The 26,719-nt window shown below is 53.6% G+C and overlaps 1 protein-coding gene across 2 annotated transcripts in view; it reads right to left on the bottom strand.

Moving 5' to 3' along the window:
- Positions 1-26,719, bottom strand: part of sptbn1 (spectrin, beta, non-erythrocytic 1) — an 82,997-nt gene that overhangs the window by 31,124 nt on the left and 25,154 nt on the right. The window contains exons 1-2 of one of the 2 annotated variants that reach the window (XM_029251379.1): positions 16,040-16,655; positions 3,663-3,814 (exon numbers count right to left, since the gene is read on the bottom strand). In XM_029251379.1, coding sequence (XP_029107212.1) covers positions 3,663-3,814; positions 16,040-16,172 — 285 coding nt within the window. In that variant the 5' untranslated portion in view covers positions 16,173-16,655. Of the gene's footprint in view, positions 1-3,662; positions 3,815-16,039; positions 16,656-26,719 lie in introns of those variants that run through there. The other variant, XM_029251378.1, reaches the window with a different exon arrangement.

Raw genomic sequence — 26,719 nt, 5'->3', positions numbered from 1 at the left:
TTTTCAAAAACCCCCTGCTGTGCAGATTACAAACATGCTCCATGACTTGCCTTCTCCTAAGGCCATTATGTACAGATGCAAGTTATAAACTATTGAGAGCACAGATCGGGGAATCTGTTGGTAATGTAGCATGGGCTCGTACTGACCAGGAGGGGTCGAGCGTTGGGGGGATGGGGTGGTCACAAACCCAACGGGTGGGGTTGGCGTTCTTCAAGACATCTCCAACCCCTGTGGCTGGGGAGGACCAGGCAAAACTGCCCCCTTGGCCTTGGCCAAGGAGCGTAAACACACGACGACAGCCTCTTGTTGGGACAGCTGGAGTGTGTTATAGGAGGTACCAGGCCACACTGCTGACCTGACCTCCTCCTCTCCACTAAAATGAATAAACAGCCCCAGGTGATGTTGCTCTTCTGCTTCTCCTGTCTACATGCTGAACGGCACAATAGATGCTCTAATGCAGAGAATCCATGCTGCATACCAGAGCCTGTTAGGCAGGTCAAGAATCCATCGATGGCTGGAGATTGACTTGTTTTTGTGTTCTGCTTGAGGTCTCGAGGGCTCAGAACTGAAGGAACGCGCCGTTCTTCGCCATCTGCCTACACTCTAATAAAGGCCTCATTGAGATACGACCAACTGCACTATTTTCATTACCCCCCCCCCCCAGCTGTAACCGACTCAACAGTCTGGCTCCGCGATGCATGGTAGAAAATTTTCTTCTGCTCTCACTTCCTCCATCACAACCACAAAGGAGCCTCTCAGAACAGCTTTGCCTCCGTGCTTTTTGAAAGATCGTTTCGGACACGTTCAGAGGATCGGGTTGAACTTGTGGTCCTATCTTTCTCACAGCGCGGCTCCATCAGCCCAACCGAAGGGGCACGGGAGGGGGGCAGGGGGCGCGACAGCAAGGTGGCACGTTAGCGTGGGCCGTAATCTCCTCTAATTGAGGTTTTGATTCCAAATCTGTCTATGCAAATCCATCAGAACGCCACATTTTCATAAAGGCAGCAAGGGGGGGGGTGGGGGTGACTCGGGTGTAACTAATTTTGAGGAAAAAAGCTTATCAAATCCTCCAAAGTCTTACAGGAACTCACTAAACCTCTTAAAAACAGAAATCCGTTTGCCAGCGATTCCCGAGCGTATATGACCTCACCGCGGTGCTTTTGCTGAACCCCGACACTTCAGCCGCCAGCAATCGAGGTTCTTACACACGTTACTCAACGTCGGCTCGTTCTCCTGAGTCACGGGCACACGAGAGTCACCGTTCACCAATTCGCCCTGGTATTTACCTTGTGTGGATCAAGTCAGGGCACATTTAGAAACCACATTAAAACAGCAAGGTGGCTCTGTTCGGAGACCTTGGGCTCAGTCGCGCTCGCAGGACCTACTGCATGAACGCCGACCCTTAGGTCACGGGGTTCTCCCTTTCGGGCCACACTGACGACGGGACGGGGTCACAGCAGTCTCACAACAAGGGGCTTTACTGGGCCTAGGGTTACGGTGTCTCAGACTGACCTAAGGTAACTTGTTAAACGATCTACAGGGAAGATGGGTCTCAAGTAAGACGACGTGCCAACCTGAGCCAGAGACGAGCTTGGCTGCCATAGAAGATGTTTTGTGAAGACCTGTTTGGCCAAAGCTGCCAAGGGAAGAAAGTAGAGGGAAGTAATTTTAAGACAGCCAAACAAACAGGCGAGTAACACACGCTGGCCTCGAATTCGTGTTATGAAAACAAGTGTGTTCTACCGTCATCTCCCTAAAATTATAGGGAAGAAGGTGGCGTAGCGATTAGGGCCGAAGCTTTGCAGTCTAAAGACCCAAACCTGAATCCCTGCTCCTGCTGTAGTACCCTTGACCAAGGTACTTAATGTCGAATCGATACAGTAAAAACTACCCGGCTGTATAAATGGGTAAACCATTGTAAATAGTGTAATGCACAATCCTCATATTGCATGTTGCTTTGGACAAAAGCATCAACTAACAAAAAATTAAAGGACCGTAACACTAGTGATGCACATAAAGATTTAAAAAAAAAAAAAAAAAAAAAAAAAATTTCAACTGATCAAATATGCCCAATTTGAGCTGTACTGTAAAGCATCAAATAAAGAACTGCACGGTTCCAAAGGGGAAAACAACCTGTAAAATTCACACATAAAGGACGCGTTTAAGGCTACTTTCACGAGCCTTTGCCAACGGCTACGCTGCAGAGCGCCACGGATTCGCTGATCGGAACAAGAGCGTAATCTGAAACGTGACGGTAATCGATGCCGTGTGTGGCACATCTGCAGCCCGACCAGCTCGCTCCTCCCTTCGCCATCTCAGCGCTGCGTCGTCAAGCTCTGCTACGCGCATCAGGACGCACGCGCTCGCCCCCCCCCCGTGCTTCTCCCCTCTCCGTCACGGACAGACGTGCGGCCGCACCGCGTGCCGTTTCGCCACGTTGTTCCATCTACATCGACGGACACCTTGACGGAGCCCTACGAACTTGCATTCAGAATTATGAACCGCTGTGAAATACGTTACGAAATCCCCGAAAACTGGTCACGGTCCACTTTCGGATTCAACCCCACACGTAGGGAGAGCTGGCAGAGCGCACGCTTTCTTAAAGCTGAGTGTTTTTAGACATCTCCAGGTCTGGGTAACTGAAAGCAGAGCAAGACTGCGTGCGTATAGCGTTGCACAACGGGATCTCGGTAACAAGATCCCCCCGTTCGCCCTCGGAGGGCAGTTAATAAAGTCGGCAGTGTGGCGAAACTCGAGGCGAGTTAAACATCCACCGGTAGGGAAAACCGAAATACGTCGGCACGCCTTTGCAGGGGTCAAAGGAGCGGGAAGAAAACGCTGCGATGAATCACATGGACGAATCCCGTGCCGTGCCGGGTCCAACCCTGCGAGGTTATATACGGGCTTCCTGGATTAAAACAAGGCCACCTGCTTCATGAAATATTCACGTGCTCGAGTCCCCAGATACGTGTCCTCTTTTCTCTCCTCCTCATCTATTATTACCCCCCAGGAAGTCCGAAGCGAGAGCAACGCTGCGGTGAAAAGCGTCATTCCAGCTCAGCCTCCATTAGCGCTCAAGATCGCTTTCCGTATCAATTAATCTGCGGGCTCCACTAGATGAAACGCTTCGCTAAATCAACGTGTGTGAATCCGGCAAGAAATCGCAAGGCAAGGAGGCCGAGCGACCGAAAAGTGTCGCGCAAACGCGGAGCCGCTAAGTGCGGCGCGGTCGTGGCGAAGAGCTTCTCCGACGTGACCGCCGCTCATCTCCGACGTGAACTTCTCTGGGCTACTAATCAACACGCATTGCTTAGAAGGCCAAGGTATGTAGGAATGTGCGGGAGGTTGTTTGTTCAAACGTTCGCACCGGCGGAGATAATGGTGCGTATCCAGCGGAAGGAGCTTCCCGCGACTAAACATCAGACCACGTCGAATTCCTACCCGGAGTCTCCGAAGTCTATAAGTGAGCTGGAAACAGGACAGATGTGCTTGCGAAGAGTCATTTTTCCACCGAGCGGTTAAAGAGCGCCTGTTATGACCCCTGAGCTGACTACTGGAGGAGAAGGCGGACGCATGTTCAGCTCTTAAGGCGAACGTGTCAACCTTGGGAAAGTGCCGGGATAACCGGTTTGTCTGGGGTGGGCCGATGGGTCAACACTCACCAGCCTCTCCCCCGACAGGACCTCCAGCAGCTTGATGAGCATGCGTCCATCTCGCAGGTCCATGTACAGGTCTGTGATCCGGCAGGAGACTCGGGCCAAATGGGAGTTCACCCATTTGGTGAAGGTCTTCTTCTGCACAGCTTCGCGCTCATCTGAGGGTGGGGGAGAAAAAAAAAAAAAAAAAACAAAGACATTAACACCCCCATGCAAATGTGGACAGACTCACTGGCTCAAGCGAGACAATGGGCTGGCTCACGTTCCTTGCAGCCTGTGGGCCCCCATCTGCAGCCCCCCCCGCCTGAGGACTCGGGACCAGAACGGTCCCGTCTCGGAACGTGCAGGATCGCGGATGAGGCTCACGCGTAAACGTTCACAATCCAAGCGGCGGCCATCCTGTTTACAGATGGGACCTCCGCTGGACCTCCCCACCGCCCCCTTTCCTAGAGCAGGCGTCCGCCCGGAGGGCCTCCGACAAGGCAGAGCTTTCCTTCATTATCGTCACCAAACACTCTTGTTGTTGCACTCCCAGCCCTTCCAAGACGTAAGCTTGGGTTTCAATTGTTCTGCAGCACGCTGAGGAATGAAGGAGCTTCTGCTGGCACGCACATGTGTCGGATTACCTCCTTCTGACTGGGGGAAAAAAAACCTCGAATCCTAAAACGCCAAAGACTGTCCGTATGCGGCCTCAAAAAGTGCCTGCAGTCGTTTACGACGGGCGGGCGTACGATTAGGCGAGCTTTGACCTACAGTATCTTCTGCTGCTCTTGCTACAAGCTGCATTCCCTGCGGGGCCTACAGTCACCAAGGCTACCTTTCTCCTTGACATGGCCAACACTAAACCAAGGAAGCACTGACCTCATATCCTCATGGGTGTATTTACCACAGGCAGCTGTTAGCTGGTAAACCATCTCATACCAGTTGACAGACCAGTACCGCATGGACACGACCAACTTGGGCAACAACTCCTGTCCAGCAGGACTGACTGAAGTCATACAGCCAGTACATGTCATTACAATGAGCATAATTATCACGGTGCGCAGGTAACGTACCGTGCTTGAGCCGGCATTAGCATTGCGTACCTCTCGTAATCCCCTCGTTGGCACAAAGCCCACTTCCCAACAAGATCTGGCTTCACATGGGAAGCTTTGCAGCTTCAGGCTCTGGGACCCATTTTCACTGGACACAGATGACCGCAAATACTAGCAGTGTACCATTACAGAGGATTTTGTAATTCAATTCTTTCGACCAGACGCGCGCTTCTTCGCGGGCCAACTGCACGCCATCCGAAAAGAAACGCCATTAGCGATGTCCTCTCGCGACAGTTCACTGGAACACATCACCACGATGCGGGATGGCTAAGAACCAGATGATGAGTTAAGCACAGCGGAAAACTAATTTTCCGAAGCGGTGCCCCGGCCCCGAATCTATACAAATGCACCTATAGCCACATCCCCCGTGTTCTTGCCTCCAGGAGTCGCATGTTAGTCCAGCCGGCCAGGGCACCGTTGGACAACGAACCCAGTGTTTCCCACCTCTCGCCCTGACCGGACCAAGCTTGTTGTGGACTTCCTAGCCACCATAGCATCCGGTTTTAAAGTTAAACACTTTACCGCGATTCTCAAACCGAGAATCGGTCCACAGAGAGCAGTCCATCCCTTTCCTTTTAAGGCAAAGATGACCTCTGGTCACATTCTGCTATCTAGACACCGCCGCTGTGATTTCACTGGATGAGACTGAAACAAGAAAGTGGGGGGGGTGATCATTAGTAATTTATGGATTGAATGTGCCACAGGGTACGAACCTAGAATAAAGCCTGGTAATTAGCAGACTGTGTAAAACTGAATGGAATATAGATGTGCTACTTATTTCCTTTCTTCCAAACAAAACTATTGATTTTGGGGACAGTGAAGTCGGTAATATGCATATTGTGCTTTTTCCTCAGATGTCTTATTCTTAGTCTTTGATCGCTTGTAAAGAAAATATGAATCTATGAGGAGAAAAAAAAAAAAAAAAAAAAAAACCTTCTCAGTTATTGTTGGGTGAACAGAACCAGCGGATGGCATTAAAAATAGCTCTGCAAACATAGTATTGAGAGAGCCTGTGAATTGCTGTGCGTTGCGGTAACGTCATGTGGGCAAGCAGAGTTTATTTTCGCACAGTGAAAACTACATGGAATTCATCCCCCCACCTCCTCCCAAAAAAAAAAATCATAAAATGTCTACCATAGCTGTGACACCATAAAAAATGTTAGCAGTGTAAATCAGCAATGTAACTGCAGGCCATAATCATGTCTTAAGGTGGAGGGACAGATCAGTCATATGAAACACCAGTTTTTCCCCCCCCCCTTTTTTAAATTTAAAAAGCCTTAAAAGAGAGAGGATTTTAGTTAAGCCTGGGAGCAAGCAACTTCCCTGGGGGCGCTCGGAGAGTCGAGGGTGTTGGAGAAGAGTCTTGCCATCAGTACACAGGAAAAAGGAAGAAACGTGGGAAGTAAGTGATAAGAGATCAAGTATATTGCCTTGCTCAAGTTTAAACACCAAAACAGACTGAAATGCTGGTTTAAAAAAAGGAAAAAAAAAAGAAAAAAAAAGAGAAAGGGGCCAGCCTCGTGGTTTACCTCCATTGGACTGCTATTGAAAGCACGGCCAAGAGCCAGTCCAGTACAACTATGGCATAACCCTAGGTTTTCTGTAGCGAACCTGGGGTGGTAAAGCTGTGGTGTCCAGCTGCATGGAGTCTGAGCGCATCATGAATAGGGTGGGTGCACTACTTTTACAGTACAGACATACCCAGGAGTCAGACAGGCCACACAGAACCCCCTCCAAATTAAGCCTTTGAACAGTTTTACGATGATGTCATGGCATTTAAGCGTACTCCTACTGGGTGGCTATGGATATTGGGGGGAAAAAAGTGTGTTTCATTTGTTTGTATAAAAGTGCAAACCGCCTGACAAAAACCATTTATATGTACAACTTTACCACCTGCTGCTCATGAGACTCGGAGACTATTTCCCAAAACATTCTACGATGACAGGGATCATAACGTGCCTTGTTAACTTTTATAAGCCTCACAGCATTTAAAAATGCTTGTCATAATCCTCAGAAGATGGATTTCACCTGGGATGACCTGGACGGGTACAAGATTTAGACAGGTGTGCGGCAGATGGAAACCTGGATGTGAGAAGTCGCAAAGTATGCCCTTCGGCTTTACAAGTGCCCCAATTATGGCGGGACCCTATGAAACTCTGGAACACTACTGTAATTTTTACTTTCAGGGGCAGAATCAGGAAGCACCAGGACCCGGGAGCACATTTCACACACAGGGCCTCGCGTTACACAAGCTCGAATTCCTCTCCACCTCTCGTTTCCACGGCAACCGGGAAAAAATAACGGTTAGGTGCACAATGCTTGGTGCGTCTGCTGCTGGTTCACCCAGGTCTCATGCACCTCCCCCCGCCAAAAAAAGGCCAAACATCACTTCGTTTCTATTTTCTTCTGAGAACACCTTTTCAAAATAACAGCTGGACAGCTGGCTGAACACAAAGGCTGTGACAGGAGGGGTGGGGTTCACGAGAAGTTGTTTTCATGGTCAAGCAAGCGGTAAAGGAGGGAACCGGAAGGAGTGAACAGCTTGCAAGCAGCCGTAGGTCTCCTCGTACTCTCGATATAACCGAACGTTGACGGAGGACACACCCGCACTGTGAAATACACACAACGGGGGACTTTCCAGTAAACCACAAGAAGTGCACAGAAGCGAGACCCAAAAAAAAAAAAAACATAAGCACGATCTGAGCAAATACATGTTAAGCAGTGATCTGCGAGGCTTATCGGCAGCTCTGTGAAAAACCGAGCTCTTCAATGGTAGCGCCTCGGTTAAAAGGTACGAGTCAAATGACCCCTTCCCTGCCCCCCCCCCAGCTTACTGGAAATGATGGACACTATTCTCTGAGCAATTCTGAACGCGGCCCACACCGACCGGGAGCAAGGATGCTTCCGGCAGCTCCGTGCAGGACGCCAAATAGATGCGGCCTCTTTTCGGTCAACGGTCGGATCAATAGAGGCGGCGGCAGAGGAATATGACCCTGACCCGGTGCTCTCTTTACCCACAGGCTGCAGGGACAGACAAAGATTCACCGACTGGCAAAATCAGAGCCATCGGCAAGAACTCCCGACACTTCCGCTCTCCTGCAGTTATACAGTCCCTCAAGAGACAACAGTCCGAGACACGTGCATCTTGAGATTTTAAATGTCCGTAATATTGAACGCTTTTTCATTTTGCACACGAACACTTGCAGAAAATATGGTATTTCTTGTAGAATGTTTGAATACAGACAAGGATTCCGCACTAATAATTTTTCCGGCAGGATGAACGGAGAAGCTCAGATATTCTCTCACTTTCTCCACTACAAATATGACATTTGCACCGTATTGAATGCAGCGGGTACGACGCAAAAGGCCGCAACACACGCCGGGGGGGAGAACAAAGGAGCGCGCAGTTGAACGAACTCGAGTACGGGCATCCGGGCCACGGTGCGAGGCTAACACGGTGGATTGCATCATTTGAAATTCAATACATGTACACATGCAGTGGGGGGGGGGAAATGTTCCTGTGGAAAATGCTAAAAACAGGTATTTCCTATTCTTAGTGAATTCCACAACGGTTAAATCAGGGAGGAGTCGGCCTGCATCCTGGACCAGAGTCGCAGCGGAAGGACGGGGCGGACGGCCGTTAGCCTGCGCTCCCCCTCCGCCTTGCAGGAAACACCGAAGGTACGCTGCTCCGTGTGCGTATGACACTCGTATCTGAATATCACAAGCGCCGCGGCTCCCCAGGAAACCTCTCAAACCACCGCGGCCGCCGTGGTCAATACGCATGCAAAGTCTGGGTTAGCGGTTCCCAACACCTTTTTTCGGCGGCGATCGTGACTACGATGTTGTACCGGAGACCCTTATCAAGGGAGTGAAAAATACACAAAGGAGCCTGGCAAAAAATGTCTCGGTGTATTGAAATACCGTGGTGCGTTCATTGGGTTGGGGTCACCGCGGCGGGGCTTCTACGAAGCAGCTATCCGTGGGGGGGGGCGTGGCCCGGCACTCATCGTTCGCCCCCCTCGATTCACCCTCCCGAGGCCTGTGGGTCAGAACCTTGGAATTCCGCCGGCTTCCGGACATTTCCGAGGGTGAAGACAAGGTCATGGCTGCGTGTTCCAGTCATGGAGAACCCGTGCTGCTTTGTCAAATAGTTGGGATTATCGATAAACTCGACAATTCTGGAGTTTGCGTTCTTCTGACTCGGAGTAAGGAAGAGAGATAACGAGAGAGAATAGGATAACGTGATATTTATGTGCTGCGGGTACGATTGCGCTCAGCGTACACGCACGTTAGTGAAAACGTGGGACAGGCGACTTTTGGCTTATTTTTCGGTCGACAAGTTGACCTCAAGGAACCAAAGCATTGTGTTCTAAGGACTTTGGCAGCACCGCAACAAATCAGTCATTCGCAGGATGTCCGTCTACACACAACCGAGAGGACACAATGGTAAGCCTGGGAAATGTTATCTTTCGGGGGGGGGAGGGAGGGAGGGAGGGCTGCTGGTCAAGCTTCCTCCCACAGCATTTCTGAAAGCTGGACCCTCTCAATGGAGTATTATCATCAAGTATTAAAGGCGTCCGGCACACTTGCACCAGCACTCCAGGTCCGCAGAAAAGGAGAAGGTAAACAGCAAAGGGTTTCGCTCGGCTGCCGGTCGTATAAGCCGGGAATGGTTTATCCATCAGCCAAACGTGGACGGGGACAAACAGGAAACGTGACAGGATAATACCCGGAAATGACAGGCTGCTATTCTCTTCTGCTTTTCAACAGCAATTCAAAGTAGGGCCTTTATCTCTGGGAACACCGCATACCTGGACTGACGGTATTAATTGCGACGCAGACGGATGACGAGAACAGGGCACCGAAGTACAAATCTGCTCGGAAGAGACAAAAATCCAGGGCAGAAAGGGAGGCAGTGAGAGCTGTGCTACCCGCTGCTCTCAACCCCGATAAACGGCTCCCGATAAGTCAAGGGAAACCGAAGGCTTGAGGTGAATCGGCAGCGGAGAATCGAGCCAAGAAAGAGATGTGGTCTCTACAGAGGACAGCTGTTACTATGGGAGAGTTGGGGACGTCCCTGCCCGATGTCCACCAGGACCGCGGGCCTGGGCCACGAGGTCAAGGAGATCCTGGCGAGGAGAGACGCAGGTCCGCTGTCGCAACAGCTCTAGTTTGATAAAGCCGACTTGTTCCAGTGGCCGGATGACGGCCGGAGACCCAGGAGGCGACAGAGAGCGTGAAGTCCAGGGCCGGCGTTCTGCTGCAGAGCGGCTGCTGCGGAGGCTAAGGTCGGCATGTATCTCCTCCCTGTTGGCAGGGGAGGCCGGGCTGAGAGGGAGCGGACGGAGCTTCTGAACATCGCATTCTTCTGCTAAATCCCAGGGGCTACGTGCACTGCACTTCATACACAACTGGACATACAGGATCAGTGGCAGTAAGTCATCAAGGACACGGGCTTGAATCCTGAGGGGCACCGGTTCAAAACCCAGCTGCGCTGCTGAGAAGGGCTCTTGGCTCTTCACCCGAACTGCTCACAAGAGATTAATAATAAAATGAGAAGATCCTCATTTGTTTAACCATGTATTGACTAAGCAATAAAACAGTGGAGAGACTTAAAAATGAGAAAACAACATCTAGCCCCCCATCTGAGAGCAACAAAAATTAACATTAACAGTAGTGAGTCCCGCCCCCCCCCCCCTCCAGGATTTGAGTGGAGTGAACGTTTTGTGTGTGCAAAATCCGTGCTAGGATTTGGGGATCTCAGACGTCCCGATCCTCAAAGAACCCAAAGTGTGGAAACAAAACCCATTTGAAGTCGAGTCCCGAGTCCCCGCCGTTTGAAGTCCGGCATCCAAAACATTCCAGAGGCCTTATTTTCATTCAGCTACAGACTAAACAGAGCCCGTCCGCAGCTTGGTCAAAAGACACACCGGGGGTCACTGAAGATATCCGGTAAAACAGGGTCCCCGCCCTAAACGGGGCAATGAGCCAAACGTGGGTCGACCTTTGACCTCAGATTCTAGGGTTTGTCCACAAGCGGGGCAGTGACGGAATGCTGTAAAAGGGCTCATTACGTCAAACATCTGTATCTAATAATGGGGGGCGGGAAAGGAGGAGACCGTGGGTGGAGGTGCTTCTGAAATCTGGATCTGCTTCCTCGCTACCGGCTTGAGCCGAGCCAGAAACCCACCTCTCCGTTTCCCGTCGTTCAACTGCGGGAATTCCTATAGATGGAGTAGCTGACATTACATTTATTAATTTATCTGACTCTTCTCCAAAGCGATCGCCACCGTTTACCTGCTTGCAGTGATTTACCCATTTATACGCTTGGGCAACTTTTCACTGTAGAAACTTCATGTATAGGATACTACAGCAGGGATTAGAAGCTGGGTCCTCGGCGCGGAAGACGGTACCTAACAACTATGCCACCTGCCGCCCGCCGTACCCGAACGTCGGGAATCCAGTTCCTCCGGCCTTCGAGAGCCGAACGATAGCCTATATGCTGATTTTTAGTCAACCTGACTTTGCAGGATTGCGCATGAGGGATTTCTGAAGGGTAGAGTCTGAGCATCATGGACAACGTTTACTCTGCCCCACCCTATGATAATCCTACTAGTCAACCGTATCTCCAGGTTGGACTCTTCTCAGTTGTAAATATTTCAGCACTTACTAGTAAATCTTTTTGTGTTTTACAAAAACATATATGGGAAAAGTCCCCCAAATCATGGCATGACGCTCAGCAGAAAGAACCGCAACATGACGCACGGACATGCGGGTGGGTGCAGCAGAGCCTCTACCTTCGTGGCAATGTCGTCGAGGCTTTCTGATGCCCGTCGCTCTGTTAACATTTAACCCAAGTTTCCAGGCTCCAGCGTTTATCGCTGAAAACAAACACTGCGTAAAGCAAGAGCAGCTCTACCTCACAGTGATCTAGACAGTCCATAAAAAAAAAAAAAAAAAACCATTACACAACATCTACATCATTTGCCCTGGCCACGCATTCCAGTCGCAATTGCCGTGGCAACAGGCGATGAAGGGGATTATAAAAGTAATGACAAGGCCTCATAAATTTGCAAAAACACTTAAGAGGGACCTAATTGCAGGAGGGCTGCTTTCCCATACGCGGTATGAGCTACCTGATGAAGAATGTCAGGCCAAAGTCAGTTCCACGAAGACGGACCTTTGCGGGTGCCTGATGCAAGGCCTCAATCCGCCGACAACGCGCACGGTCAATACAAGGTGCCAAGACTTGATCTAGCATGCCTCTCAGGGGGGTCTTCGTGTACTGAGGAAGTGAAGGTGTCTCCAAAACACAGGCAGTCTCAAAGTACTTGACCTGAAGCATCTCCCAGGCTATCATATGTAGTCATGATGAACACCATGCAATAAGGGGCGGTGGGTGATGTAACGGGTAGAGCCGTTGCTTTTCAACAGAACGACCTGGGTCTGAATCTCACTCCCGCTTTAGCAGGCTTAAGCAAGATCCTTACCCTGTACTGACACAGTAAAAAAAAAAAAAAAAAAAAAAAAACCAGCTGAATAAATAGGTAAATAATTGCAAGCACCTTGCTGTACAAGCCTCACACTATAAGCTGCTTTGGAGAAAAGCGTCGGCTTAATGAATTTTAAAGGATTTACCGCCCCCGGTTTCAGCCTTGTCCAACTAAATGACTGCACTGCGATCCAAAAAACCAATCTTTAGTTGGGTTTAATTTTTCTAAGCCTTAACTTCTTCAATAGTGCTTTGTCTGCACTTGTGGAACTGAAGAGCCATTGAGCGACCATCAACGGTCGAGTTTGGCTCGGCGAACGAAGGACACGGGGCACGCTGGCCGCCGAGGTGTCAGCTCTCCCGCTGAGGGCTCTTTGACACTGGATGAACGCTCGCTTTTCCCCAAGGACCCCACTGTTCACAACGCATCCGGTCAGAGAAACACTGGACGGGAATTGGAGAAACCCCCCCCATCCCATTTGAAAGAGCTGACTAAAATAAACAATAAAGCTCTATAACTCTGCCATCCGACCGAAAAATGTTTCCTTACTGGGCCGCTGTTGTGCTCTTCCTCTCCCAAGGCTTCGAAAAAGAGCCTCTTGTCATCTCAAGCCATCAATCAGCAACCCCAGCAAGGAGAATCCAAACTGGCTTCCATTTCACTTCTTGAAAATGACATAACTGGGGGGAAAAGGGCCGTGACAACGCGGCACATTTGGGGCATCCGGGCTGTTGTGCTGCGCTTCTCGAATAGCGACTCGAACCCGAAAAGATGGGCATTGATGCTGTCCCCAACCGCACCGCCGAGGGGACAAAGAGCGCGTCGCTCACTTCGCAGACTTTTCCGAGGGAGCGTCTCCACCGTGGCACCGGAACAGCGGGTCTGTTGGCGCCACGATCCAAAACCGAAGGGAACGTCAAACGAATGACACGAGCCGCGGTGTTCATCTCGCTTCCAAATCTACTAGTCTATTTCTACAGGCTCAGGCGCTATTTCACGGGGACACACACCCCGGACCTGCGACTGATTACCTCGAGTTATGCCACCAAAAGGTCTAAGAGCCCATCTGAGTTCGGGTAATGTCTGCTCAAACTTCTCAGCACGGTGTTCGACCAACAAAACCTAGAGATTCACCTGGCCAGTGTCGCAGGACTCAAGAAACACACTTTTATTCATTCCCAACACCTGGCAATAGCTAGAGGATTACTTCACCCTTCAGGAATGTACAGGAAGTTACACTTCAGTCTCACACTCAATGTTTAATGGTGCGCTCCACCAAGGAGATAAATCTTTATCTTCTAACAATAAAACCTACAGCAGTCGTTACCTGACAAGACATCCCACGCATCTCGAGAAGTGGCAGCGAAGTCAAGAGCTCAACGTATGATGCAACTAACAAGTTGACCCCGAGAAGGTCGAGGCCAACGCAGTCCAAGAGCTAGCTTTCGGACCGCCTTCTATTGAGAAAGAGCAGGAGGCAACGGCCACGAATTCAGCTTCCTCTAGCCGTGCATCGCGCCTCTGGTGACGTGCCGAGTCCTTCGGCTCAGCGCGAAGGACTTCGTAACGACTTTCTCGCTTCCTCCAGTTTTTGTGCAAAAAAAGAATAAGGGGTTGCTCAATGGTTTCACTGGGCAGCCTTCAAGGAATGTGTGTGTGTGCGTGCGTGCATAAAACCTGATCAGTGCTCTCCCTCACACTCCCTTCCAGACAAAACAAACACTTTTACGACAGCAAAAAAAAAAAAAAAAATTCCACTTGGGAAAAAAGCCACATTCTCAAGTGAAAAGACGTAAATCAAGCCAATAAAGAGCAATGAAAGGGACTTAGCGGAACGTCAGAGTGGGTTTGATTGTGTGCAGTCAGGCGATGTCCACACATCTCCTGCTGGACTCACGTGCTTTAATGACCCACCTTGCCGAGTCAGACCGTTCAAATGGAAGGGTTACAGTTCCACAGCGAAAGGTATTATCGGTCTTATCGGGACCTATTTTGCACAATAAAGCACAAATTCGCCGTTTTTAACTACATTTTCCCACCTTCAATTCGTGCAATTTCCACAGCAGGTCTCCTGGCACACAAACCATGACGTAAAGCATCTCTACAGCTCGCTCGCTGCTGCCGGTCGTTGGCAGTCAGGCTCCGGGCGTAAACCCCGGTGCGACCGGTGCTCCGCACTACAGAATTTACCGTGAGCGTGGACTGCAACACCGGGCTGTACGAGCGCAACCTGCGGACATCAGAGGGAACAGAACGGCAGGTGTGTCTCGATGCTGGGAGGTCTATCCAGGGATGATACGTTGCACCACAGAACCAAGACGACGGACACCTGCCGCGAGGCCGGCTACCAACCGCCCCGCCGGCTACCGCCTGAGAATTAATGAGGCCGCGCCCCACCCAGCAGGGCGGCCCGGTCGAAGTCGGCCTTCATTTGCTCATTTGTAGACCCGTCGTCGAGAGCCGATCAAAAACAACCGCAAGTGCTGCACCCTAAAAAAAGACGTGGTTCAACCCATTTGGGCAGAAGAGGCGACCAGGCGGTACACTTCGGTGTCAGTTACATCTCGACAGGGACAGACAAAGCAGCCGGAGTCGTGGTGCCGTACGCCCGTGATTAATAAGCATCGACGAAGGGGTTCGGACCACTTCCTGCTGCTTCACCGCACCGATCCGTCACATCGTCTGCGGTGGACCCCGGTCTGGGTTCTATTAGCGAGGGCCTACTCTGCTGCCGCTGTCACCTTCTCTGAAAGACCCGTCAGTTCGCACTTCGTTATACGCTTGGCCACTTTCGGAGAGGTGAAATCCCACCCCCGAACCGTACCCCTCCCTGCCCCGCCCAGTCTCAGAAGGTGGGTTTGGCGTCGGACCGACGACCGCCCTTCAGCGGTCCCGGATGATGCAAATAAAGATGAAGCGCTTGACTCGATGGAGAGCCTGAAAGGGGGCTATGAGACAAGGGGGTTTGGATTACCGCGGCGTTCCGGATCCCGCTTCCGTGTCGCTTATGAAAACGTGATCTCTAGAGGGGAACTTTAAAGGAGGTTAGCAGACAAACAAAAGGGCGCAAAAATGAACAAACGGGCAAAGGGCTGCCATTTAGCTTCCCCGAGGACTCCGGAGTTGGCAGAGGGCGGTACACCCAATCCCTCGGATACTGTCCTTCTGTCCGCCGTTCCTGTGCCAGACTGTGATATATCGAAACAGGCATGCAGAACAAGGGGTCTTTCAGAGCTGCGCGCTCCCACACACAAAGCGACAGCGAACGACCCCCCCCCCCTCCCCGGCGCATCGAACCGCACCTTACCAACGTAACGTTAACTGTGGAGGATGGATCCAGAGGACCCCCTTCAGCCTCCCGCTTTCCACTCCCACCATTGTTGTGCAAGGACATCCAATCAGATGACATGTGGACGCGGAAAATGGGTGGAGTGGGGGATGTAAATTGCATCCCTTTTCCGAACACACGCGCTCCCTCCTACGTGCAGAACACCGTATCGCAGCAAAGAGGGGCTCCCGAAAAGGCGCCGAACCCCTCCCATCTTGACAGGGCCGTCACGGTGCGACGACCTTCGGAGACAGAGCTGTCATCGTGTCCCCCGCGCGCCCCTTTCCAGGATGAGGAGGTGCTTGTTAACATCTCATATTTGTGTGTCAGCCTGTACTAAGCAATGCAAGATGGAAACCGGAGAGATATGACCGTGGCCGCTCTCGTGCGTGCGCGTGCATACGTGCGTCCGTCCGTCCGTCCTCGGCATGACAACGCTCTCAAACAAAGGCTCTCTGCGCCTACCTTGTAGTTGCTTAAAGCGCCCCTCCAGTTGGTTGTAGTTGAACGCGGCCTGGGCGGAAAATCCCGGCACGGGGACGGCCACGGGGCCGGGGGACAGGGGTCCCGGCATGCTGGTGGCGCGCTGCAGCTCCATGGGCAGCGTGGACCCCAGTCAGCTTGGGAGGGGGGGGGCGGACCCTCGCTCTCCGCACGCAGAAACGGCGCGGCGACCACAAGGAAGGAAGAAATCCCAACGGCCGATCCTCGGGTTCCCCGGGGAAATATCCGGCTCGAGAGAGGCGGCCGACCGAGCCCCGGGGACGAAGGTACGCTCCAGATTAGGGTGTCGGCTTCCAGAGGTCGGCGGGCTCCTTCTCAGCACAGCTTTGAGCCTGATTGTTCTGCCTTCCCTCCAGCCCATTCAAACCAGACCCCCTCGCTTGCATCCGCTCCTCCTCCTCCTACTCCTCCTCCCCCCCCTCCCCCAACACACACGAGGGGCGCGGGGTCTCAGGCTCACAGCTAGAGAGCGAACGCAGCGCGGTAAACCCAGCGCGGTGAACGCAGTGTCAGCGCAGGCGACGAGCGAGCGAGCGAGCGAGAGAGCGGGAGGGAAGGAGGGGGGACTCCACACTGTGTGATCCCACATTGAATGAAAGGCTCCTCACATATTACACACCTTTCAGAAACCCCACGGGTGGGTGGGTGCTCGGGTGGGGGGTTGTACCGCCACGAGCAGCCAGTCAGTGCCGCGAGCTCGGCGATGATATCACCACCTCGTTACCATAAAGAGCGGTGGGTGGGGCCAGAGGGGAGGAGGCGGGCCAAACCAAGTTCCAGCACGGGGCGGGGGAAGGCTGCAGTGCCCTGACATGGGGCCGTCCCCCCTTCTGCACAAACTGCTGCTGATTGTAAAGAAAACAGCCATTCTTTATGTTTTACTCCAGCTAACGCCGGGGGATTGCGTCCTCGCCGTCTTGCCCCGGGATCTGGCACGCCGAACGGTGCGGCGGCACCCCCCGCCGCGCGGCCAAGCGAGCAGACCCCGTGCGGGAGATCAGCGGCTCAACAAAGCCAGCAGACTTATAGCCTGCCCCCCCCCTCCTGGTTCTTCCCCACCCCCCCGCGTGGTGCAGATTGCGTGGCGTGACGGCCGCAGACGCAATGGCAGCAGACCCCCCGGTCCCTCTTTTTCCGCCGTCTTAAAGGTACGGTGCGCCTACTTTTTCAAAACGGATGACAGACAGGCTGAGGTTGGGGTTGAGGTTTCAGCCCCACCTCTGTATGAACACAACCCCAGGATTCTACTCCCAAAAAAAAAAAAAAAAAAAATCCATCCCACAGTGAGGACGGATCTGTTCCGTTAAAAACGTGGCGGAAGAGCAGGATGGCGTGTAAAACAGACGTGTTCGTCGCCTGCAGACCCGTGCGTACTGGGGTCAGCGCCTGATCTCAGCATTAGTACAGGCAGTAGAGGTATTTACCCAGTTAAAATGACCCAGCTCTATAAATGGGTAAATCGGTGCGAATAGCTTAGTGCACAAACCTCACGCTGCAAGTTGCGTTGGAGAATAAGCATGAGCTCAATTAATAACAACGATAACGGTAACATTTGCGCTGCACGGTGCGGTTGGTTCGGCGCGAAGAAGGCGCGTCCTAGCCCGAGGGCCGTCGGAACACGCCGTTCTGAGCTCACGCCGCACCTTCGAGGCGTAAAAGGGGTCAAACTCCCAAGTCCCGCAGAAGGTCAACGCCCTGCAGCCCGCGCTGAGCACCACGTGGTGTGTGTGTGTGTGTGTGAGCGCGCAGATCCCGGGATCGAGCACTTCCTGCACAACGTAGGGCAGAGACTCTTCCTTCGTGGACCATCCCATAAAAAAAAAAAAAAAAAAAAAAAAAAAACCCTGAATGGAAATTCATTCCCTGACTTCACTCCAGAAGTCCTCCAGTATTCCTAGTTGTGTATGTATGCGATAACACACACACACACACACACACACACACGAGGATGTTTTTTCAAAGCCGTTGCTGGCAACGTTATTACAAATTGGCCGAAACACTTCCAGCTCTGCCACTGTTTTTGGAAGCGCTCGCAGTCGACGATCAGGTGTAACTCGGTGAGGGGAGAGGCGGGGCCGTGGAGGCAGCGGGATGTGGGGGGGGTAGAGATGGTGGATTGCGTTAGGGGCGGGGACTAGAAAAGCCACCTTGCACTCAGAACACCCGGGTTCAGGAACACTCCCGCCTGATTCAGGTACTTACCCTGAACCGACAGCGTAAAAATTAACCAGCTGCGCAAAAGGGTAAATTCCAAGTCGTGCCGGAGAGAGATAAATGAATAAATACATTTAGATGTAAATTGCCACAATCTTGTACAACCCTGTCACTGGAACAGCGGACTACTGGGGGGGGGGGGGGGGGGGGCCGAAACCGGAGACGGAGGACCTTCCCTCCGTTCTGCGCATCAGTCTAATAAGCTGCCAGTCAGGATCCCTCCACCTCTCCGGCGATGGACAGGCAACCTGTTCCAAGGCTTGAGAGCCGAAAATAATCCACATTCTCTCGGAGCACAAAGCATCTTCAACAGCAGGACCCTTCCCGGAATATAATCCGCGAGCCGCTACGTCGCCTACCGAACAGGCTTCGCTCTCGGTACGCGAGCGGCACCGCGCGGAGAGAGGCTCTCCGTAGGGGGCGCCATTAAATATCGCGGCGCTCGGCCGAACGGAGCGGCTCCCCGAGATCCCGCCGTCGTCCTCAACCCATCGTGCCACGTGGCGAAAGGCGGCGGTGCGGGGAACGGCGAACGACGTCGTCTTCGGAAAAACATTCGGTTTTCGTGGCAGGACTTTCCGTAGAGTCGGGTTGAAGGGTACAACAGCAAGTCCTGTTCTGGGAACTCGGGTTGTAAGTTCACTGTAGAGGCAGGCTGTACCCCCCCCCCGGTGCTTAAAGCGACATTATTATGCGTTTGGTTTCTCAAGACACCCCCGCCCCCGGTGCGGTCACACTGCCGATCACAAGGTCTGCGCATGGCTCCCCCACCCCCCCAAGGGCACTTCCAGCGACGCGGCCCCGCTTCGCTCCGCAGCCTTCGTTCCTCGGCAAAGGGGACCGTGCCAACGTGTCCCGAAACCCCCTTTGTTCCGCAGTCCAGACAGGTGGCTCCTCTCCCGAAAAACGTCTTTCGCAATACGAGAAATCGCGACATCCGACTCGGTGCCGCGGCGGACCTCAACTACATACAGATGCTCTGGTGTTACTCGACACGGTCCTTCAACGTTCGCATCAAAAGCGAAGACGACGGGGTGGGGGGAACATTAGTTCTGACACGGAATGTGGCGTTTGCGAGTTTTCCTGAGAAACGAAACCGTGTGCCGGTCTTCGCACCGACATGTCGTCGATTTCTTGTCCCAGCTATCCCGGGCTCCTCGCGTTCGCATCATTAATAATGTATGGCGCTGCACCGAGACCTTGGCGCGTCGATACGAGCGCATTTTAGCCACGGGTGCGGGGCACGGCGCCGGGGCAGCTCCGAGATCCAACGATCCCCGCAACGGACGGGGAGCCGTACCGGACGGGGTTGCTGGGAACGGTGCTCCTGCTTTTAAGGATCTGGTGAGAGAACATCTAACCAAGATCCTGAGAGTGGGAGTAGCGCTTGAAAAATGTTACATTTATTCACTTATGAGATGCTTTTCTCCAAAGCGACTTCCAATCAACTCTATGCAGTGTTACTATCAGTCCACACACCTTATTCACCGTGGTGACTTACACTGCTAGACACACTACTTACACTGGGTCACTCATCCATACATCAGTGGAACACACACACTCTCTCTCTCTCTCTGACACACACTACAAGTGAACCTGAACAGCATGTCTGTGGAGTGTGGGAGGAAACCAGAGCACCCGGAGGAAACCCACGCAGACACGGGGAGAACATGCGAACTCCACAAAGACTGAGCGGGGATCGAACCCACGTCCTCTCACACCACCGAGGCACCGTGAGACAGCAGCGCTACTCGCTGTGCCACCGTGCCGCCCACATTAACTGAAAAATCGCGATCGTCTTCCGGGTGACACGTGGAAGACCAGAGGTGTGGAGAGTTGCGTGTGTGTCTGGGGAACATTTAGAGACAATGATGTCAACTGAGAGTCCAAATCACTAAAAATCCAACTCCCCCAGGAACAAAAACAAGTGAGGCTACACCATCTACAACTGGATGTTGTGGCACCGCAGAGGTGCTGGGTGCTGAAAAATAAAACCCATCCTGTCCCGAAGCTGCCTCTCGAAGGACCCAAAGCGCCGTCTAAAGTGTCAACTGCGACAAGATCTGATGTGGACCGGCGATACTCAGCACTTCTGTCAAGCGCGGAGCTCGGATAGGCCCCGCCCCCTCCTCCGCCAAAAGCGCACGAGCGTTCGGCAACTCGCCGCCGCTGACTTCTCGAGCCACCGCGGCGAATTTCACAGGTGGCCTCTGCTTCGGGAGAGGTCCGAGCAGCGATATCGGCGCGAGACGATACAAACCGGGGGGCCACGGCCCTCTCCCTCCGGACGGCCCTCGCCGACAGCGGAAAATTCCGGAAGACCGAGAAGTGCTGACGGACAGATGCTTTCAGAGCTGAGTCCGCTTTTAATTATACAGGAGGCTTGAGCGGGCCTTGCAGAATGCATCGATACCTTTCGAGGGTCTCCGGGTGATGCCTCCTAGCCCACGGGCTGTCGTTTCTGAACTGCTTATCACGTGGAGGAGGGTGGGATTTCATACGCACACAGGAGAGAAATACTGCAGTGAGGCCCAGTGAACACACGCTGCTTTTCAGCGAGTACCGGTGTGTGTGTGTGTCTCTCTCAAGAGGATGGGGCTGGGCAGAGGCCGCGCTCTAGCCATCACATCTTGGGCGCAGTCATGTTTACCGCATCGTCTCCCCGCTCGCGCACACGCCAGGACCTCGTGACCAGCCGAGCGAGGCCGGTTCCACGAACAGCACTCTCACGTGCCTTTTCCCACAATGCCCTGCGCAGATGTGGAATGCTGATGCGATGCAGCCACGGAAAATCGGGCAACGGGGAGAGCGTTGATCCTTGCTTAAGGCAACGGTCAAGGCGGTCGCGAGCGAGAACCGAAGCACGCACCGCGACCGTCAGCCTCTTTCGTTCGGTGCGCTCGGGGTCTCGGGACGGACGCCGGGGAACGGCTCGTGCTCCGACGCGGTGGGCAAACCTGCAAAAACGCGTCCGACCCCTCCCGCGCTTCCGAGGAGAGCCGACTTCACGCGGGCACCGGTCAGATTCCCGGAACCACTCCGCCAAACGCATTCCGCTGGAGATCCGCAGGCGGGCGGTTTCGCCTCACGGTCACCAAACGAAAAAAGAAACCGATCGTACCGGGTTTCCAACGGGGAAACGACGTTCCGCCGAATACGGGCCATTCTTTAAAGGTCGCTTCGATGTAACGCTTCCCCTTCCCATCGGATACCGCGGGCCTCGCCTCCCGATCGCTCATTCGCTCCTTCGGCGACAGCGCAGTACGCCTTAGCACGATGCGGTAGAACGGCGGGGGCAAAACCCGCGCCGTGACGGTCGTAAAAGCTCGCGCGAGGGCCACGTGGCCACGGGAGTGACCGACAGATTAATCCGCATTCCCGATTCCAAGTGGTTACAGCCGCTGCCCTCAGATGCAAAGGCTGCAGGTCCGAATCCCACCCAGTACTTACTCAAGTACTTACCCCGAATTGCTCCAGTAAAAATTACCCAACAGAACGGAAGGGAAAATAATCGTAGCCAGGCGAACGCTGTAGGTCGCTTTGGAGACCAGCATCAACCACACGAGTAAAAGTTAACGTACGGATTAAACCACTTTCGCTGCGAGACGTTTCCGGACCAAGGGTGGGGAGGTTCTCCCTTAATCTCCTATTGACCCGCTCTGCAAATAAACTCAACGCCTCGGTGCTCTTCTCTGGGATTGGGCCGACCGCGGCAAACGCGGTAAAGGGCAAAGACCCGGGAGGTACGGCGCGGAAACGCGAGACGGACCGAACGGCGGCAAACCGTCCTCGGGATACGAACCCGGCGCAGTTCGGCCGCCGTCTCCGACCGACGACTCTAGCCGTCGAACGCTCGGATATTCGCACGATACGCCCTAACGCACCAGCTGGAGTGTTGCGAACGAGGCGTTGCTCTTCGCATGGCAAAGTGTGCGTGCGTGCGCGCGGAGCCAAGCGATGAGGTAATTACCGACTGTAAAAGACTTGCAGGAATGCGCCGCCCTCCACAGTTGCCTTCCATGTGCGATATGGGGGTTGGGGGTGCAGAATTCCATTAACACGGCCGTGCCGAACTCACATGTGGCTCCCAACTGCGGGTCAGCGAGGGCCGAGAGCAGATTGAGGATAAAGGCCCGATCCGAGGGATGGGAGGGAAGAGGAGCCCCGGTGCCGGTCCCACCCAACGCCGGGAAGCGACGTTTCCGAAACGACCCGCCGTCAAGCGACGGGCGGGAGTCCGCAACGCACGCGGAAGCCGCGCCCTTCCGCAGTGGAAATCGCTCGCAGCGAATCGCGTTTGCGGACCGCGCGCCGCCACGGGCGCCGCTCCATCGGGCTGCTTTGTCTTTCCGCACCAACAGCGTTTCAATTTTGCTGTCGAGACGGCGCGGCCGTGGCGACCGCCAGGCTCGGCGTTCGGCAGGTACCGGGGGCGAACGCTGGCGCTCCCGCACGCCACCGCCCTCCCGGCAGACTCTAACACGGGAATTTCTTAAAACGAATCACAAAAGACACAGAGAGAGACATTGTGAGCATCGTCGAGTTCGTCCTTGACCGCGACTAACACACTTTGGGTCCTTCTTTAACATTTGTATTCCTACCGCAGCTGACTGCATTACTGCGTAAAACACGGCTTGGACGGGCTTGTATTACGGTTAACGGCGAGGCTGGATGCCGTCTCAGTCCAACCGGCGAACGCGTGGGCTGCAAACCCAATGGAAGGAGGGGGAAGAAAAAAAAAAAGAACACCTGGCCAAATTATAACTTTTAACTTTTAAACAAATTATAACTCTTTGCACACAGAGAGTGACGACGATGGACCTTCTCCATCCGGATGGGAAGGTGGTTCCATGGGTCTGCGAAAGCACCGGACACGTCCTGTGGAGTGAGCTAACCCTCACGCCTCAGGATGAGCACGGACGAGCGGGACCCCCTCGATAGGCTACGCTCCAGCCCCCCTCCCCAAGGCAGCCTGAGACACGGGGGACGGTACCCGGGACTTCAAACCCCAACGCGCCGGCGACGTACGCGGTCGGAGCCGAGCTTCTCTCGCCCAGACACAAAGGGGTAGCGCGGCGCTCCGGTGCCTCGGTACATCCCCCACCCTCTCCTGCATATTTCAACAATACGTAAATAATTGAGGCGCTCGAGTTTCCCCGAGCGCGACAGCGGCGCCCCGCTCTACCCGGCACGGCGGCCGGCGGGCCCGCGCAGCGAGCGCGGTAACCGAAGGAGGACCGTGCATTATTGAGCACGGCCCCTGCACGCGGATCCGGAGGAGCTTGTCGAGTTTCAAGCCCCCGCGGGAAAACGCGTTCGTCCAAAATGAGCTTGCGGGAGCCTCTCTGCCGAGCGTTCGCCTTCAAGCGCGTGCGGAAGCTCACTCCGGTATAGGTGCGACTCCACAGGAAGCCGTCTCTCAAATAGGGCCAAGCGCTGAACTGAGATGGGGGGGGTAAAAGAAAATGAGGACTGCTGTGGTCAAAGCCCCCGATGGAGGTGGGGGGCATCTTTAAGACAGGCAAACAGGACGAGTAACACACCCTGGCCTCTTATGTGCTGCTGAGCTTTACCTCGCTGTGCCATCAAGGCCCAGAGTTTCCATTAAAATTTACATCTATTCCCTGATCTGATGCTTTTCTCTAAAACCACTTACAACGTTCACGTACTAACGATTATTCACCCATTTATGCAGCTGCGTAATTTTACCGGCACCTTGCTCAAGGCCGCTACGGCCGGAGGTGGGATTCAAACCCGCGACCCTGGGGTCCAAAGGTAGCAGCTGTAACCACTACACTACCAGCTGCCCCTAAAATGGCACAGAAACAGGTGCAGTTCACCCTGTACCGTGGTATACACCCTGAATTATTAGAGTACACATCAGCCTGCTGCATAAATGGGTAAATACTGTAAGTAACCAGTAAAAGGCTTTGGACACGTGTGTCAGACAGATAATAAAGAAACGAGACGCTTCGGTGAGCGTAACCCGGACCGCGAAAGCGCGAGGACCAAATCCGGGGCGATTCCTTGCCGGAAAGCGGCGAGTCTTCGGCACCACGGGCCTCCGGCCGCGGCTCGGATCGAGGCGGCGCGGGGGAGCGACGGAACGCACGGACACGGTTCGGGTTAGAGCGCACGCCGGCAGCTCGCCGGATAGCGTAGGCGCGAGCGGACTCCCCCGGACGCTCGCGTTACGTCCCGCTCCGTGTCCGTATCGTGACGGATCCCGTCGGGTCGGAGTCGGGCGGAGGGGAAGATGAGGCGAGGCGCCAGCCGAGCCGAGCGCGACGACCGCAAGCGAACCGAGCTCGAGCGCGGAACTGAGTTTCCCCCGCGACCGTCCGTAATTCCACTCCCTGCCCGGCGGCTGGAGCGACTCGACAAATACACCGGTTCTTCTCCGCGCAGCCAGTCTGAAAGCGGTACCCTAACCCTAACGAGTCACCGTATCGACTTCGCGGCTTTCCGGGCCGGCGGGGAGGGCTCGGCCCGGCTCGCTCCCCGCCGAGTCCCGAGGAAGCGTCCGCCCCGGCGGTCAGGAATGCGGGAAAACACCGTCATGTGAGAGGCAGGATGCTCTGCGGAACGCCAGAGGTTTCGCGTCTCCTCGTTTTTTTGGTACTTCCCCGCAAAATGGTGGACGGCTTCAGGGCGGCGGAAGCTCAATTTCTGACTAGCTGGTTGCAGCCCTTTTTTTTTTTTTTTTTTTTTCCTTTTTTTTTAAAATTATAAAGCGAAAAGCATCAGCGTAACCCCTCTGTGGAAGGGAAGGAAAGGGGAGGAAACCGCACAAGCCGCCGTCCGGCTGCGCGTCAGTCGGGCCCGGTAAAAGGAGAGCCTATACAGCCCGTCAGGAGTCCTGATGATCCAGCGCATCCACATTCGTATTTATTCATCTGACACTTTTCTCCAAAGCAACTTACGACGTTAACCTACCCGCGCCGATTTACCCATTTGTACAGCCGGGTAATTTTCCTGGAGCAATTCAGGGCAAGTACCTTGCTCAAGGGTACTACAGCTGGAGGTGGGATTCGAACCTGCAACCTTTGGGTCCACAGGCATCAGATCTACGCTATTAATTCTGCCCAGGAGCCCACAGCACGTGCTTCTGAAAAGCTCACACCTTTGGGGAGTCCCCAGCGCCGCGGCACAGCGAGAGGGTAGAGACTTTCGATCCGGTTACGGTCATAAATCAGTCCCTCCAGCACCAAAGCGCGACAGAAACCGCTTTGCCGAGAACCGCATCCCCCGGCTTCCAGGAAACGGCATGTGGGCGACGAATGATTCACGCGCAGCGCCTGCAAGGAAGCGTTAAAAATGTGAAAGGGGAACGGCCGTGACCTTTGACCCATAGATGAAGAGCTGCCATAAACGATCACAAGGGTAACAGCTGGTATAGAAGTTCTAAAAAAAAAAAAAAAAACCAATAGGTTTCAGTTGCAAATCCAACAGGGGGCGCCACTGTCATGATGTTGAGGAACTGAAACAGGGCTAAATATCACTCTGCTAAAGTGGATATTGCTGAAAATTAATATAACGAAAGACTGCCGGGGGGGGGGCAGGGTGGTGCACGGTTCGTGTGTATTCTGCCAAGCCGATGGGTGCCGGCTCAACGTTACCAAAGTTACCATAGTACTACGGAAGGGGAGGAGACGAGAGACATTAAGTTACAGCGAAAGAGTTGTGTCGCTGGCCACCAGAGCGTCTCAGAAGGAAGGTCTTCAGAGAAATCGTTCCGCTAGCAGGGCGGAGGGTAAATTCCGAAACTCGACCGGCCTTTTTACTCAACCATTTACTCCCAAGTTCTGCCGCGTCCCCGATTCGCACCTAACCGGAATGCCGAGCGGACGCGGCACATTTCGACGCGGGCAGCGCGCTACGGCGATCGGTCAAATGAGCACGAAGGGGAAATCAAACTCTCAAGTGAAATTTCTGCGATACTTGTACCCCTCCGTAAAGAAGGGGCGCACGAAACCGGAATTTCTAAATTCCCTCAGAAGACAAATTCATCCACCTTCTGCAAACGAGCTTAATTTCCACTTGTTTGCTTTCGCCAAAGTAGGTAGCGAGCGCCAAGTAGAAGCGAGAACGAAGGCAGTCCGTAGAAGGAGAACAAAAACACGGAAAGCGGGACGCTTGGCCCGGACACCCGAAGAAGACCCCTCCCCTGCTTCGGACACCCCCATCCCCGTACCAGGGGCCTCGTGCTTAGAAATTAGAGCGCCCTACTGCTCTAATCCACATTTTCGTCAATCAATTATTTACCATTAATGTCTCTCCTCCGACTCGCAGCTAATCCTCCGCATTCCTTAAAAAAAAAAAAAAAAAAAAAAAAAAAGAAAGAAAAAAAATCTGAGCAATGCTAATCCTGGAGGAACCTCCTCTTGTGGACCTGCGCCCGTTAACTAACCCGAAGAAGCTGCTCAC

The sequence above is a fragment of the Scleropages formosus genome, chromosome 4 (assembly GCF_900964775.1).
Source record: "Scleropages formosus chromosome 4, fSclFor1.1, whole genome shotgun sequence".
Taxonomy (NCBI): domain Eukaryota; kingdom Metazoa; phylum Chordata; class Actinopteri; order Osteoglossiformes; family Osteoglossidae; genus Scleropages; species Scleropages formosus.
Note: the sequence above shows the minus strand (reverse complement) of the source record. Positions and strands in the feature narration are given on the sequence as shown.